General features: G+C 38.2%; 1 protein-coding gene and 1 long non-coding RNA gene across 2 annotated transcripts; one reads left to right on the top strand and one right to left on the bottom strand.

The window, feature by feature from the left end:
- Positions 1-4,272: 4,272 nt before the first annotated feature.
- On the bottom strand, positions 4,273-6,408 carry LOC133739111 (uncharacterized). Its single transcript, XM_062166835.1, has 2 exons — positions 6,065-6,408; positions 4,273-4,730 (listed from the first exon to the last, which is right to left on the bottom strand). Exons 1-2 carry the CDS (start codon positions 6,317-6,319, stop codon positions 4,545-4,547), a joined length of 441 nt encoding a protein of 146 aa, XP_062022819.1. The 5' UTR covers positions 6,320-6,408; the 3' UTR covers positions 4,273-4,544.
- Positions 6,409-6,678: 270 nt separating this feature from the next.
- Positions 6,679-8,474, top strand: LOC133739104 (uncharacterized). Its single transcript, XR_009860452.1, has 2 exons — positions 6,679-7,338; positions 8,220-8,474. It is a non-coding gene; the product is annotated as an uncharacterized LOC133739104 (long non-coding RNA).
- Positions 8,475-17,444: the final 8,970 nt, after the last annotated feature.

Genomic DNA, 17,444 nt, shown 5'->3' with positions numbered 1-17,444 from the left:
GCGCCACAACAAGATAACATGTATTGCACCAATCTGAAAGTTGGCAGTAGTACATGAACATATGGAGTATCTTTTTACAACATTAAGATTAGCTTTTTACAACATTAAGAGTAGCTTTTGATAACATTTGGAGTATCTTTTACTATATCATCATTTTTTTTTCATTGAGTATAGCTTTCACTTATAGTGGCAACTATACATGAACAAATGGAGTATCTTTTTACAGCATTGAGAGTAGTTTTTGATAACATTTGTAGTAGCTTTTATAGAATGGGGAGTTCCTTTTACTGATGATGTAATAACTTTTACTATATTGGCATTTTTCAATATTGAGAATAGTTTTTGCAATAGCTTTCGAGATTGATGTTGAACTTTGCTGTTTAACTTTGTCATAATTCCGATAGTTTCAATTTGTTGAGAATCTATTGAATGTTGAAACTTTTAAGTTCATTACATTTCTACAATTTCTGCTTTACTCTTTTTTGTTATGTTTTTAAGTTACACAATATCGAACGCAAATGGGCTAAACCTATTGTAACTTCATTAAGAGTAGCAAGAAATGTTGTAACTTCAAAACAAACCTGGAAATGGACATTCGTGTCAAAGAAGAAATTTAAAGCTGAAAATAACAAAATACACATTAATTTCCATCCAATATCAAAGTTGAAAATTAAACATAAAGCTACTGTTAACAGTTCATAAAGCCACTTTCAATACTTCAAGATACTACTGTCACCCCTACATCATTTTCCATCAAATATCAAATCTGGAAATTAAACAAACATAAAGATAATGTCCAGACATGAAAAATCTACTGTGACCACTACATAATGCTACTGTTTCAATTATCATCTAATGCCTATTGCCTCTCCTTGTTCTTTTACTGGCATACATGAACTCCTTGTCTTGACCAACCTTCCTTTTTTTCTTCTTGATTCGATCAACCATTGAATTTCTCTTTACAACTTGCTTCTTCCCTTTCTTTATCTCTTCAATTGGTTCCTCTTCAAGAGTTCAAGGTCTTCTTCTTCATCTGTAGCTTTTTTTTTTACCCTTTTGCTTCTTGTTGCTTGTCCTTTTGTTTCCTCTTTTTTGAGAAGCCCTGCCTTTTTTAGATTTTCTTGCTGCTGTGTGCTTCTATCTTCTTGTCCTCACTATGGGTTCTTCTTCTATATCTTCATCATCGTCTCCACCACTATCACCATCAGCCCCTTCTCTACCGTGGAAGCTACTGTTAAGGAATATGAAATCTACCGTCGAAGACTAGAAAAGATACTCACAAAAACTAGATTAAGCTACTATGAAAGACCAACAAAGCTACAGTGGAAGACTACAAAAGCTGCTTCAACATGCCAAGATACAAAACCTACCACCAAAGAAAACAAAAGCCAATAACCAAGTATTTTAAAGCTACATCCAATTAATAGGAAAGCTACAGTCAAATAACAAAAAACTACTGTAATAGACATGTAAAGTTACTGTCAAATAACCATGAAGCTATTGAGACAGAACTAGAAAACTCTTGCTAAACATGCAAACTGGTAAGCCTAGTTGCTGTTAAAGATAAGCTACTGTCAAGCATCATGAAACATACTACCAAACACCCTAAAAGTTACTGCATGCCTAAAAAAATCTCAAATCAACTTCCAAACATTCTAAAAGATACTCCAAAGCAATTTGCAAGAATCAAGAATGTATTTGCATACAAGTACTACAAAATTTTGGCAGGTTTTTAATCAAAGACTAGAAAAACTACTGTCAAGCAAAACAATCTCTACTGCAAAAGACTATGAAACCTACTAGCAACCAACATAAAATCTACTACCATAAATTATGAATGTTTTGCCAAGAAACACGAAAGTTATTGTCAAACAAAACATATGTACTCCCAGGGAAACAAAAGTACCAACTAATCAGCCTAATCTGTTTAAAAGCTACTGCGAGGGAATACGAAAACTACTAACAAATAAAACAAAAGCTACTGCCAACCGAAGAAACACCTATTGTTAACCAAAGAGAAAGCAATTGCCAACCAACCAAAAACCTACTCTCAACCAGAGATAGAGCCACTATCAACCAATACATAATCTACTCCCAACCATCAAAACAACTACTGCAACAACAGTAATACAAACCAAGCACCTACATTCATTAACAAAATAATTATTCTTGAAATCAAAAGAGAAGGCTACTCCAAAGCATCAAAACAATATAAAAGCTACTATAATAGTACTGAAACCCTAAAATTTGATAAAAAAAATTAAAAGCTACTGCAAATCAATTGGCTATTGTGAGAGTTGAAAGAATGGATTCTTACTTCGTTGAATCGATTGGAAAATTGAGTTATAGCGTCGGATTCCTTGTCTTCAAATTATGCCCGATGCTTGAAATGCCGGATTCCACCATGTTGAGACTAAGCCCCGACGAGAGTGCCGCGACGGGAGAGAGCACCGGCGACAAGAGAGAGCGCGCGCCGGTGACGAGAGAGAGGTTTCTGATTCAAAATAACCTAGACGATAGAATTGGGTCTATTTAGACTAGTGGCATGACCGTAATTTCTTTTATTTTTAATGTTTAAAATTTAACCCTATTTTGTATTTGGTGGCCTTATGAAGGAAGAAAATATTTGGTGGCCCTTAAGCTAAAATAACACCTCAAAATGAACTTATATGTAATTAACCCTAATTAAAACGACATATTTTGGCATAAATCATTTAGGGCTCACTAAAGTGAGTCTTGAAGATCTCGTCGTTCCCATTCTGGAAGGTATCATGCGTCTCAAACGGACATTCTGGCCAAAATTTACTCCAATCTGATTCACAATCCAAAACCTGACTTTTCGCACGAGAAACCTGAAAAGTCCAAAACCAAACTTTCTTGGATATTGCAGCGGCTAGTAACCTCATTATGCTTGAATTACCTATTTTTCAATCACTCTTCTTGATTCCACGCCGCTTCTTTATTTTTCTAATTTTCCGGCTAAACCAGACCCATTCTCGTCCTACATCAGTTCCTCATCCACTTCTTCATCTATTCGAGTTATATATGATGATGTCTTAGTTGCCAGGTCGTTCTTTTAGTCATATTTACAGGGAGAGTAATGAGGCTGCCCATGACCTTGCTAAATGGACATTAGCTAATGCTACTTGTAATAATTTTTTTAATCCTTCTTCTCCTTTTCTAGTTGAGGTTTTGGCCAACGATTAATTGGTTTTGTTTTACTGTAAGTTATTCTGGTTTCTCTGGGATCTTAATTGATGAATATATTGATTTTGTTTTACATACATCTCCATACACATAATGCTCTTGCAGTCCACATCTCAGTCTGACAATTTATGGATGTGTATGTAAACCTACTGCTTTCCTGTTTTATGACCATTATATGAAGGATAATTGCTACATGACTTGATGAGTCTGGTTTACTAGTTACCGTTCTAATAACTAGAGGCTTGGCATTCGAGTTGCTAGCAGTTCAGGGAGGTTTTTCCAGCTTGGCGTTCTGCAGCTGTGTTTCTCCTTCAGCAGAAATTGCAAAATGTGACGAGCTGAAGACATTGCCAGACTTCCTTTTGAAGACGCCACTCAAGAATTTCATCATATATGGAATTGAGATCGTCTCACAATGCTGGAAAAACAGAGGAGGTCTCAAGTAGTGGCCCAAGAATTCTCACATCGCACACCAAAATTGATCATGAGTTTGTTAAAAAGGTGGAAGTCTGGATCCAACAACAAGAACAATGAAATTGAGTTCCTCCATTTCATCTGCCCAGCTATTTTTTCTTTCTGGTATTTAAGCTCTCATTTTCCAAATGTCTTTCTGTCTTGTAATTTTTCTTTTTCTTTGCTTCGGAGTTCCCTTGATTGTAATTAATCAGTTCACCAAACATGTTTTTGTTTTCTCTTTTAGTTACCAACCTTTCTATATCAGTCTTTAATTAGATAGCCTGGAATTGATAATCATCTCATTTTGTTCAGGTTATAGTCTCTTTAGGATGAAGACTAGATACCTGTTGAAGCTCACAGGGGATGTTGTGGCAACCATTTGACTGATCGATGAGGCTCTTCCCTAATTGGGCAACTTATCATCAGCAAGCAAGACAGCAACTTGATCCCACATTATACTGAATTTTATCTGATTTTCTCAGTAACCGATCATAGATTTTGGTTGCTCAGAAAGGGGGAAGACTGAATGTGATCCCCAAGTATCATTTAAATTCACCTTCAAAATTCATCCAAATGGATGTTATGTAGTATGAAGTTATGAACAACACATTTCATTGCACAAGATATCAATAAAATCTTTTGTAGCAGACAAAATGAGGATGAAACCCAAAATAATAATGAAAGCCAGACGAATGAGAACCAATACATTCTCCAGTCACCTACTGCATCTCAAAGCACATCTCAGTTATTCTACAACCATTGGCAACTCTTTCAGAGAACTCTGTTTGCTGTGAAGAGAATCTAGTAAATTTTTAAAAGGATAATTTCTTTCTTATATACAAAGAGAAGATGAAGAAATCTTTTGGACCCCGTACGTAGCTTCATTCATTTGCACGACTTTGTTTGATCAGAAGTAAAGTAGCTATAATGACAGGAGTAAATATCATAATAAGAGCCAGTATGATGTTGGGTCTGGTTATCTCAGGAAAAAGTATGCTGCCATACTTTATTACAGCTCCACCCACAATAGAACCAGCTAGCACCTTCCCCAAATATTCCAAATCGTTCTGTTTACACCAAAGAAATCATTTAAAATATTGTCAGATCATGGGAATATTTGAAGAACCATTGCATTATGAAATATCAGAAGATAGATTGCCTTTTTAATTATATGGACTCAGTTATCGTGGACATGACTCATATCAGTTGATATCCTGAATGCCTAAATCAGTGCATTTTGAAATCATAAATCAACTAAAGAAGTCAACAACTTATTACTACCATGACAAACAAGTCAAGCTGGTCATATCTGTCTGATAATTTATTGTACAGATGAGGAGAAATATTGAAAAGGATGGAGTGGAAAACTTTCAGAAGATCTGTAAGGCTACAAGCTAGAACATAACTGCTTCTCGTTACAGAACCAAAAAAGGGGGGAGATCTTCAGATGAAAACTAGACTGTTAAAAGGGGACCAACAATTCATACCATAATGCACACAACCATCATGCATTTTAACTGAGTAGTAGACACAGACCTCTAATACAGAAACTAAAGCTACATTTTTTTTCCTTTTCTGATTGAGCGAACTACCAAAGAAAACTTTAACCAAATTTAAATCTGTGCAAAACCCGTATGACTGAACATGGACAGTACATATTTGATACTCAAGCCATGATTTCGCAAAGTCTAAACCCATATGAGATACAGGGGAGTAGGTCATTCTTTTATTGAATGACGCCAAGGAAACTTCATATTTACCATTGTGACTGACTCATACACATTCTGAGCCCGGATTTGGGCTTTTCTGTTTGAGCTGTATAAGAAGAAATTTTTTAATACGGGTTTGAATCCTTCCTGACTCACAACCAGCCAGAATGGGAAAGACGGTCCTACATAGCTGCTTTCCAAAGGGTTTCCACTTCTTCCGTAAATGTTATTCAGAAAGGACTTGCTTGCATTGCTATTATAAAAGTGACTATGCAAACAACAGCATCTCGCTGTGTTTCTAGTGATTTGGTGCATCTTTATCTACAGTGATCACTAATCAGCTTCATACAGATGAAGAAACTATTAATCGACAACATAGCTGCCCAGCTAAGCTACTTGATTAACCTTTAAAAAAAAAAAAAACAACAACTCTCTTTGACCAAAATTCCCCTGCAATTTCTTCCAAACTTTTTGTGACTCTCTCAATCATGTATTCTATACGACTCTCGTGCACAACTCTGATAAGGATTGTCAAAATTATCTTATGCATTAATTACTGTGTTTCCACTAGCCCACTAATCCATGCATACCATATTGAATTCCTTATCCAAACTATTCCAATCAAAGCGATGCATAGCAAATTAGCAATGCGAGAGGGGAGAAAAACAAAAAGCCCAGAAAGAGAAAGCAACCTGAGAGTTGAAACCGGTGGTGTTGTTAACGATGCTTGAATTCTCTTCTGCTTCTTCTTCTTGTCGTCTGCGAGGGTCAAGAGCTAGGATGGGGAAAGACCCTTTGGCCCTCGGGGAAGAGAAGCAATCTGGGATGTGGATGGCAACTGTTCTGGAGCCCATGAAGTTGTTTTGAGGCCCGGAAGAGGAGTAGCTGCTGAACCGGAGGAGGAGCTTGGGGGCTCCAGAAGTTGCTGCTGCAGTTGCCGCCGTCATATTCTACCCTGTTTGACTGTTAACTGTTGACGCTAACTGCCTTCCTGTCATGGCGTCCAAGTAGTCTGGGAGAATTGCCTTCATCTTTTAAATGCCAAGTCACGCTTTTGATTGGCTTAATTTGCTTCCAGCCCACCTTCTTCTTCTTCTTTTTTTTTCTTTTTCTAAACTAATATTCAAACATTATAATGAAATATTTATTTATTTATATAAATAGAGGATTAGACGATGTTAGCTCTTCGGAGGCAGACGATGTAAGGATTAAGTCCCACTCTCAAATCTGAAAGTGAAGGGTCCACCCCATTTTGGGAGCCCCTGTCCTTCCCCATATTATATTTATTAAAAGACAAGAAAAAATACAAGGAAAAAAAAAGAAAAAGAGAGTAGGAGAACCATTAAAGGTACCCTCCATCTCTTGTACAAATACAAAGGAAAATTAGACAAAAGCAAATCCAATTGGAGCAGTGGATATTGCTTTGTAAGCACCTGATGGAAAGTGAGTAGAACCAAAACCTAGCCTTCCCAAATCAACATAGGCTATGTTTGGGGGGGCTTTTTTGCTCCCCTGCTTATAAGCACAAGAGCAACAAGTGTTTGGTAAGTGAGCTTATCCTCAGCTTTTGGAAAAAGCTGCCCCAGCTTCTATCTAAAAGCAGAAGCTGACTCCCCCCAGCTTTTAGAAGCCAGAAGCTCGCCGAGCACTGTAGCGGTAGTTACTGTTCATGAATTTTTTTAAATCCCGGTTTCTACCCTCCGTTGGCTGAAGCAATTACAGTCATCTGCCATCAAGCCCTCGATATCAGTCTCTCGCTCTCCCTCTAATCACAGAATGCATCCATGCTCGATCTCCCTCTCACAGGACCCATCCAGTCGCCGCCACATCTCGCGCATCCCATCTCGATCTCCCTCTAATCACAGAACCCATCAGTCGCCGCATCTCGATCTCGGCCTCACTTGCATCTCATCAGGATTTCAGAAGTGAAATTGAAGCCTCAATCAAGCAAGCCTCAATCAAGCAAGTCAGTCTCTCTCCCTCTGCTTCGTTCTTATCTTTAATCTAATTGTTGTTATATTTGTTTTGATTTTCGTAGTTCTTGTTAAAGCTTTTGCATTGTGACTTTCGCAACCTCTTTTAAATAAAAAAACACGCTGGGGTTTGGTAGTGGGTAAGAGTGGATTGGGAAAGTTAAAACATTTTGGTGTGGTGAGTGCTAGTGATCTAGAAGTGTACTACTGATGAGCAAGGTTTGAGTGAATGTTAGTTGGATAGTTGGTTAGCATTCCGCTATGAATACGTGTAATTCCGTAGATGGTTTTGTTGAAAAGGGAATCTAATTTCCAGTCCTTGGTTTTGTTATAGTTCGGAGAGAAATTTTACAAGAAAGCAAGAACAAGAAATTTGATTCCCCGTAAGGAAATTGGGTACAGTATTCACAGGCATTTATCTATGAATGAATCATTGTATGAGCTAATTACTTTCCTTATTCGATCTGAAGGACGTGTCTGGTTCCAATATATTTTACAGCTTGTTTAGTTTTGCTGTGTACTTTGGGACTTTATTTACTTTTAAATTTTGATTGTGTTTCTGAGGTGCTAGCTGTATGCAAATGTTTCTTAATTTTGCTTGAAATCCTTGAATGTCGTTGACTGGCAGGAGCTTAAGAATTTGCATTTGCCATTCTTTAGTTGTGAGTTGTGAATTATGACTATATGAGATAGTTAGCAAAAACCTTAGAAGGAACCAAGAAAAACAGAACAGATGGACGTGGTACTATTAGCTTTGTTGTTTGTTTCAGCTGTACAAATGGTTGGGGCTGTTCAAGCTACTTTATTCATTTTCTTATAGCTGCCTTTTTTTTCTTTGTCTGTTGTTGATGTTTATGTTTTCTTATCACTGCAGTGAAGACATTTTGTATACGGAGACATGCACATGGTGATAGACATTTTGTCCGCAGTGAAGAAAGAGAAGGTTATGGGTCAAGTGGTGGGATAGAAATGGATGATGATGTAGAAGAATATCATGGTCACGGTGCACAAGAAATGGAAACAATAAGAAATAGCATTACTCAAAGTTTGATGAATGCGCGTAATAACGTGAACATTTGATGCGAACCAGAAACCAATTGTTATTAATGTTACTAATATATTTGTATAAGTTATTTTTAAAATTGTCCAATATTAATCAGAAGTGTCACCATGATTTATAAAAATTGAAAGTTAACAAAAATTAATAAGGACATAATAAAGATTAAAATTAATAACAAGAGCATTTGAACAACATTGTTTGGTATATAATCAAGGCAAAATAATCTCTCATGTCCAATTTGGTCATTCCCCAAACAAAAAGCACAAGCCAGTTTGATTTACCAAACACTTTACCACTGCTTCTGCCACTGACAGCTCCTATAAAAAGCCAGTTTACCAAACACTCAGCAGCTTTGCTTTTCAGCCACTTATTCTTAGAAATAAGCAGAAGCCAGCTTTTCTGAAAAGCCCAGTCATACCAAACATAGCCATAGTACCCTTAGAGCAACTCCAACAGCTTCCCTATAATTTTTGTATAATAGGAAAGCAAAAGTCAAAGCTTTAGCATCTTTTTCTTTTCCAACTCCAACAGATTCCCTATTTTACAGCAATCTCTAAAATCTCCATATTCTTCCTTAAATTTTTAGAGATTGTTGTAAATATAGGGAATTTGGTTTTCTCTTTCCTCACTTTCCCTAAAATAGGGATAGTTATAGGGAATCTGTTGGAGTAAAAGAGGCTTATTTTTCCCTAAAGTAGAGAAAAATCAAAATATGGGGAAGCTGTTGGAGTTGCTCTTAGATGGTGTTTGTTACATGGGATTGGACTGTCTTATTTATTAGAATAAGAGTTATCCCATGTTTGGCTGAAACAAGGACTCACTTAAATGAGACTATGCAGTCCCTGAATCTGCCTCCACACCTTCTTACACAATGACGCCAAAATTCACCGGACTCTCGAAGCTAGTCTTATACAACACAAACTCTCCTCAGTCGTTCTTCTCTTCAGCCTCGTCTCTCCCTCATTTTTTTTTTCGCTTCAGTCTCCTTCGATTGCTCTTGTTCAGGTTCAATTTCTATCCTTTCTCACACTCTCTCTTGCGTAGATAATTGTTCAATGATCCCTTTAACCCCCTCTACCTTCTTCTTTCTCTGTCTACTGTGATTTGTTTTATCAAATACTATGGATTGATTATCTATTGTAATTTGTTTATGGGTTGTGATTATTATACGGATTGATTAAGGATTTGGTGTTTGGGTAGCTTGATCTGTTAAGAATTTTGATCAATTTCATGACTGGGCTTTTCTCTTTTTGTTGTTCATTGATTTGAATGTTAGAATTGTTGTATGTCGTTGAGTTAGATATGCTATATATATATATATATATATATATTCAACTGATTGCTATATACTGATTACAATTTAGAGTCCTCCTTGAATAATTCTATGGTTGACTGGTTGTATTGTTGCATAAGAAGTCTGTTGTGTTGCCAATTTCGTATTGATAAAGCTCTCATTGCTGGAAACACATTAATTTACTGAACCTATGATCCCATCCTCTAGATAGCAAAAACTAATGGCCTTATGCTTATAACAATTTCGACACAATTTATAAAAGGTTGCATATAAGAGAGAAATATGTCTTACTATCTAAGCTATGTAGCTTCAAATCTTATCCATTGGAAAGCCAAAGTTAGCATCGACCGTTCTGTCTTGCTCACTCTGCAATGGGTTGCATAGAATGGTATATCTCCTCCAGTAATGTCATTTCCATTTCTGACTGTTTGTATAGGGACTCATCTGCTGGTCCAATTTGCGGTTCATTCATGCCAATCTGAGACTGGTGCCTGTCATGACCTCTTCTATGCATACTATAACCTCTTTTATGCATTCCACTGAACAAAGCAGCTCAGCCGCAACCTTATACTACTGCTACTTTCAACAATATAGGGATGATGTGTGGAGCCCCCAGATGAAGCTTTTAAGTGTTTAGCATCATGATAGTTATAAAGCTTTGTACCCCATCGGCTCAAGTTTTCATGTCACTCTGTAAACACATATTTTATCCAACTTTCATTAGCTTTTGGATAATCATTAGGTTCCAACCTCTAATTCCACTTGATGATGAAATGCAAATATCTTAAGTGTGGGTTGATTAGATTTGCTTTTGTTTATATAACTTGGGAGTTAGGACCACCTTTCTCCCTTTAGCTTCATTGATCAACTTGCTTTGCGATATCATAATACAGTTCTAATAATAAGGAAAGTTAAGAGCTGTTCTTCCTTCTTATAAATTACAGCTCACCTCTGATTTGAATTTATAGTGTTTGTTTCACTAAACCTTTGCATATTTTTCTATGGTATATCCCACTAAAGTATTTACTATTTTCTTTTACTTCTTTGGTTTTACACATATCATTGCTGGTGACCCAGAATGTGTTAGTGAGACATGGATGAGTAATGTATATAGTTTCGGGATGGTGATTTGGGAGATGGTGACTGGTGAGGCAGCCTACTCCGCATGTTCACCGGTCCAAGCAGCAGTTGGGATAGCTGCATGTGGCCTCAAACTTGAGATTCCAAAGGACTGTCCACAAATGCTGAGATCCTTGATGACCAAGTGCTGGAACAACTCCCCCTCAAAGCGTCCTCAGTTCTCTGAAATTCTATCACTATTGCTGCGGACCAACAACAATGTAAGGTGAGGATCTGTATTCTCAATGGTATGTATGGGGACCGTAATTTATTAATATTTAGTACTAATGTAAAACTACCCCGAATTTTGGGGAGGAGTAAGTGCTTAATGTAGGGGCAAAAATAGACTGTGTAGCTGAATTGAGGAAAAGTCTTCCTTCATCTACATTGCAAATTACTTCTCTTTATATCTATCTCCACATTGTAATTTTGTATAAAAAAAATAGAGAAAAAAAGAAAATCCAAGACTGCTGCCAATCTGAGACTGTTGATTTTTGCAGGTGATGTATGCATTCCTTGTTCAGCTCATTGACTTGGGTTTTATGCATCAAAACAACTGCTAAAACAGATTAAGAAGCTCAAATGCTTTTGGCTCTAATGGCAATGCCATTCAGAGAGACTGGCCCTGTAACTGAAGTGCAAAAGAAGAGACAGGTCTCACCATTTCAGTTCAAAGGGAAGAGGAAGAACACGAGCCCTTGCCTTTAGGAGATATGAACATTTTGCTGTCAGTTTTATATTTTGTAAAGTTGAGTCACCAAACTGTCAATGTATGTTAAAATGTTCAATGAAAATGATCTTTTATTACATTAGAAATATTGTCTCTTATTAATAGATTGTTTAAGGAAAATTGAAATTGGGAGAGAATTGAGTCGTGCTTTCATTGATAATAGGGGCCTCTTTATATAGAAGATTACCAGACATAGAATCAGAGTTGTACAAGGAAAGATAATCGTACAATTAATTGGATATCTATGAATATCTCTAATTCTAAACCCTATTATAACTAGGTCAAGTAACCTAGAGTTTGAGCCAGACACACATATTCTGGATTTACTTGAACACTCCCCCTTGTGTCGCCCAAACGTGGTGCTCCTCTCGTTGCCTCATTAAAAACCTTGCCGAGTGTTAACGTTAGAACCGAAGGCTCTAGTTAGCTTTAGATAGAGAGAGAGTGAGAGAGAAGACACAAGAAGTATAGTGGTTTGTCTCCCGCTAGTCTCCCACTACGTCCACTTGAATGTTTAACTATGTGTGTTGGGCCTTGCGGCCCAAGAGGATTACATGAGATGTAATGAGATGGTGTTTAAGTGGGAGGAGGGGTCCATTTTATAGGTAAGGGAACCCCTCCATCTTACATTTTCTTCCATGTGGGATGCTAAACCCACTATTCTAGTGTAGAAGTCATATTATGGAGGTAACTTGGCAAGGCCGGGAAGGTGGCTTCCCGACGAGGTATTGGCCGCTTCCGACTACCGTGGCATAGCTTGGACATCGGGCTACAAGATGCAAGTCGCGGTTGGGTCCCATCATGGCTTGTGGGCCCCCTAAGAGGGTGTTACTTATGCTTGGTGACATAGAAAATAGCCTTGCTAGTAGAGGTATCTACAAGTCCCTGAAGTCCCACTATGCCAAAAAAGCTATCAGACGACAGAGGATATCTGTCGTCTGATTAAAGAAATTTCTGTTGTCTAGTACGGTGCCGTCTCTTGGGGCATCAGACGACAGATTTCCTCTGTCGTCTTATTTATCAGACGACAGAAATTTTTTGGGTCTTCTGTTGTCTGATGAAATCGAGACATGAGGTAGTGAATTCAAACGACAGATAAATGTCGTGTGAACTAGAAACAAATAACAGTTCCTTATAATTTATGTGGTCTGAATGGACTTATAATAACAGTTAAGTGTTGTTTTATTCTAAGTTCAATAACAGTTAACTGTCATTCGTATTTAGTTTAGAATACAATTATCTATCGTCTTTAGTCTCCTACGATAACATTTATATGTTGTTTTATATGCATTATAGTCACAGATAAGTGTGCATTAAACTTAGTTAATACTATATTTATTTACCGTTTGAGTTTAGTCATAGATGACAGTTAAATGACGTTTAAAAGGAATAAAAATAACAGTTGTCTGTGGTTTTTATTAACTTATAGTAATAGTTATATGTTGTGGCATATAACTTGGAGTTACAATTAAGTGTGGTTTAAAAGTTGTTAAGGTTACATTTATCTATTGTTGTGGTTTATACTCTACAACAGTTAACTAAAGGTTGAAGAGCACAGACAGGACAATTATTTGTTGCTTGAAGCTAATTTGAGCGACAGTTAAATGTTGTTTCATTTTGTTTGTAACCATAGAATTTTGGTTCTATCGACAATTATCTGTTTTTTGAGTGGATAAAAAACAACACACTTGGATTTAATTCTGTTGTTACTTTCTATTTTAGATGACAATTTTCTGTTGTTTGAGTGTCCAAATATGAACACATTTTTTCTTGTTTCTGTTGTTCTTTGACGCGTCCAACAACATCATGTTGTTGTTGCTTTCTATTCCAGATGTCATACTCGTATCCCTGTTGTGCCATAATCATGTAAATCTGGGAACAACACAATGCACTCATCGCTCAATCTCCTTGTTTCCAAGTCATTCCAACTCAATAGAAGAAACTCTCATCGAGCTTATTCGCTTTTTGTTTTCCTCCGATTTAAAGAACAGAAGATTCATCAATAATCAGAAAACAAAACTTAAATACCTGATTCACAGCAGCACAACCAAGTAAAACCAACTAACAACACCAAAAGAACAAGCCAAATACTCCTTTGCATAAAACCTACACAATAAGAACAAAATAATCATCACCATTCAAACAACAAAACACCCAAACATCTATAAAAACTAACAATCCAAACCTCAACAAAAACCACCCACTGAAAACCACAAAACCATACCCAAACACATAGAAACCAAATTCATTACCTCAACAAAACATAAAAACCAAGATCAATTGAAACCCAACCACAACAAAATCCACCGATTCAAAACCACAAAACTACAAGCATCAATAAAACATCACCTCCGATGAAAAACCTCTTCTCCTCCGATGCTTTTCTCTTATCTATAGATTTGGCACGGTAAACATCTAGAAGTCATGGAACTTCTGGAAGGGTCAGTGGAGGCTAAAAACAGAGCAAGTACACGGGTGGGTTACGATTCTCTGCTCTACGGGTTTCTAGACTTTCTGTGGCAACCCGAAAAGAGATGTGTCGCTGCCCGTCATGCAACCGCCGTCGATCATCGATTCGTCAAGGAGATTAGGAGAGAAATCTGGGTGAGAGAGGACTGGGTTTCAGAAATTAGATTTGATTTGAGAGAGGGCTGATTTTTGAGAGGTATAGAGTTTCTGGTTGGCGCAAGAGAGTTTTAGACATAGAGGTTTGTGGGAATGAAAAACACGAAGCTGCTAGGTTTTGTGTTATGTCTTTTTTTTGGTGAATAAAAAAAAAAAAAAAAAAAAAGGACATAACACGTGTTTTGTGTTATGTACGTCAAAACAGATCGACTTCAAATAAAAAAAGTCAAACACTCCTTATTCAAACAACAGAATTTCTTAGCTCTGTTGTCTGAATAGTTTTACATTTACTGGTCACCGATAGGGTTTGGGCAATTAGGAGGGAAAAGACTTAATCTTGTTGGAGGGAAATCTAAACTTTTTGCTAAAATTTTTTTCATCTTTTCAGACGACATTTAAGTGTCGTCTGAGTCTGACCATATCTTCAAAATGAAACAAGCATGGTTTCTCATTGTATTCAGACAACACATTTAATTTTTGTGTCGTCTGAATTTAGTCTGAAACACTCAGACGACAGAAAATGACTATTCTGTCGTCTGAACTCTGTTGTCTGATAGCTTTTTTGGCATAGTGTCCCCAAGTAAGAGGAGCTTCTTGGTTGGGGAGTTATAAACATGAAGTCATCAAGTATAAGCAATCGGGCGGCACGGAGCCCTTACAAGTCCCCGAACTCCATAAGCAAGAAAGGACTCGTTAACCTGAAAGACAAAAGCGCGCATATGTAGAATGCTTGTTGTATTGGGCAACGTATGTGAGTTGCACAGATATGCATTGGCATATACGAATGTACGATGTGTATGATACATGTTGATGTATACATGTGAATGGCGCCGAGTACGATCGATTATGACGTATAAACTCGAGAACGCATATGGTTGTGTGAGAAAACGGATTGCATATGATAAATGCGTGATGCGCGCAAGAAAACTAACGAGGTCGAGTTTGACAAGGTTACGCTCGTGAGGTGTAAGTTGCATGAGTTCCATGAAGGCAAGCGTTTGTAATTCGTGAACGATGAATACACGAACGCTTGTGTGTTTTTTGGTTTTCGCTCGTATTAATGGAACATGAAAAGAATTCGATTTGTTGCAAAGGACAAATGGTAGAAGAATTCAATGTTCCATTAATGTGTATTATGTTGAGGGGATTGAACTCGGGGGTGCCGGGAGGGCGTGAGCGGAAAGCTCGGGGTTGCCGGGAAGGCGTGAGCGGAAAGCTCGGGGGTGCCGCGAAGGCATGAGCGTGGAGCTCGGTGTTGCCATGAGACATTAACGGGTAGCTCGAAGGTGATGCCCTGAGGCATGAGCGTAACCATTGCTAATTATGCTGGGCTGTATGTACAAGTCCCCGAAGTCCCCAGTCAAGGAGGGTTTTCTTGCGGGGTTGATACCAAAGCGTAGCTTTGTGCCGTATTGCTAGCATAATTAGTGCGAGTGCGTCGTCCATCTAGAATTGGTCGGAGCGAGAGCTTATGCCCTTTCGGGTGGGCCCCTGCTAATGAGGTACCAATTATTTTTGCCCAGAAGATGAGGTACCAGTAATTTTTTTGCAATACCTCTAATGATTGCGAATAAAGGCGCATCTTAGAGAAGTTTATGTGTCTCTCTAGTGGACTCTACATCACTATTCGAGCTATTAAAACCAATAAAGTTATGAGAGAAGATCTCATGGATTTAGGCACATATTAGCTTTGTCACGACAGGATAGGTCATCCTGATCATGATATGATGATCCGTCTACTAAAGACTTCACACAGACATCCATTTTTTCGAGCGAAACGAAGCATGAATCCAAAGTTGATTCCTGGACAAAGTGTGACCACCACTGCTGCCTCTGGCGCCATCACAGTCCACCACCAGCCTAGGGCTGGCACAGTCCCTATCCATGACACCATGGATGACGTCCATCATGGTGATGACACCTTAGGTGATGCTGCAATCACCAACTTTGCTTCAAATAGCGTTTCAGACGCTCAAGCCCGACCACAATCCTCATTAGTTGCTTCTAAGGCCTATCGCTCAATTTACAAAGCCTGTTCCTTAGGGAAGTTAGGACTGAGACCGTCCTATGCAAAGGAAATTATGAACATACTCATTCTGTTCTTACATAGAATCCCTGGGGATTCTATGGACTAATTCAACCAACTTGCGGACGTTTAAATATCTTATGATGTTGGTTGACACGCAAACTCGCTGGTCACGTGTTGTGCCATTGTCCACCTGTAAATACTGCTTATGCTACACTCCTAGCAAATATCATATGACAACGGACTCACTCCCCGGATCATCCTATTATGTCAATTGGATTTGACATTGCTAGAGAGTTTACATCGAAAACTTTCGATGGTCATTGCATATCATTGGGACTAATGTTGGACATCATATTCCCATGTACACACCCAAATGGTCTCGCGGAGACGACTACGATGGTAGCTCGGATATTGGTAATGCGCACCAATCTCCTTATATCCGCTTGGGGTGATGCAATATCGCATGCAACTATGCTAATTCGTCTACGACCCACCTCCACTTAATCTACCTCTGCATTACAGCTAGTGACTGAGTACAAGTATCGTACTTATGCATATTTGAGTGTACCATTTATGTGCCAATTGCGCCATCACAACGCTCTATGATGGGTTCTTACAGACGAATGGGCAACTACGTTGGATTTGAGACTCCAACAATCGTCCGCCACTTAATGCCCTTGCAAGGCGATCTCATTACCGCTAGATTTGCAGGTTGTCATTTTGATGAGACAGTCTTCCCGTCGTTAGGGGGAGATAAGAACACGAATGTTCAGCAGGAACGACAAGAATTGTCGTGGTCTGTCCCCACTATGTCTCATTTCGATCCCTGTTAAAGTGACAAGATCACACATATTTGCTGCAAACATGCCTGCAAGAAAGGACGTCCCTACGAGAGGACGTAGCGCCACCCTACACGGAGGTAGGTATGGCGCCAACGCCAAAGAGAGTGGCACTCTGGCGTTATAGGCCATGTCCCCAGCTAGGATGTGTGGGAGGCCCGTGTGAGCCCCGGAAAAATGTATCGAGCTTAATGGAGATCGTATGCAAAATTATTTAACTATCTCGGTAAATGTCAAGATGCTTGAGGAAATTTTCAGAAATTTTCATAAAGTGAAATCCTCAATGTAAGAGTTGGAAAATAAAGTACACGACGCGACGAGTTCGTGGAAATTTTCGGGGAATTTTTCGGACACCCGAACTATTTATTATGAATTTCCGAAGTTTGGAAATTATGGAAATTCA

Source organism: Rosa rugosa, chromosome 1 (genome assembly GCF_958449725.1).
Source record: "Rosa rugosa chromosome 1, drRosRugo1.1, whole genome shotgun sequence".
NCBI classification, from domain to species: Eukaryota; Viridiplantae; Streptophyta; class Magnoliopsida; order Rosales; family Rosaceae; genus Rosa; species Rosa rugosa.
This window is presented reverse-complemented; position numbering and strand designations above follow the sequence as displayed.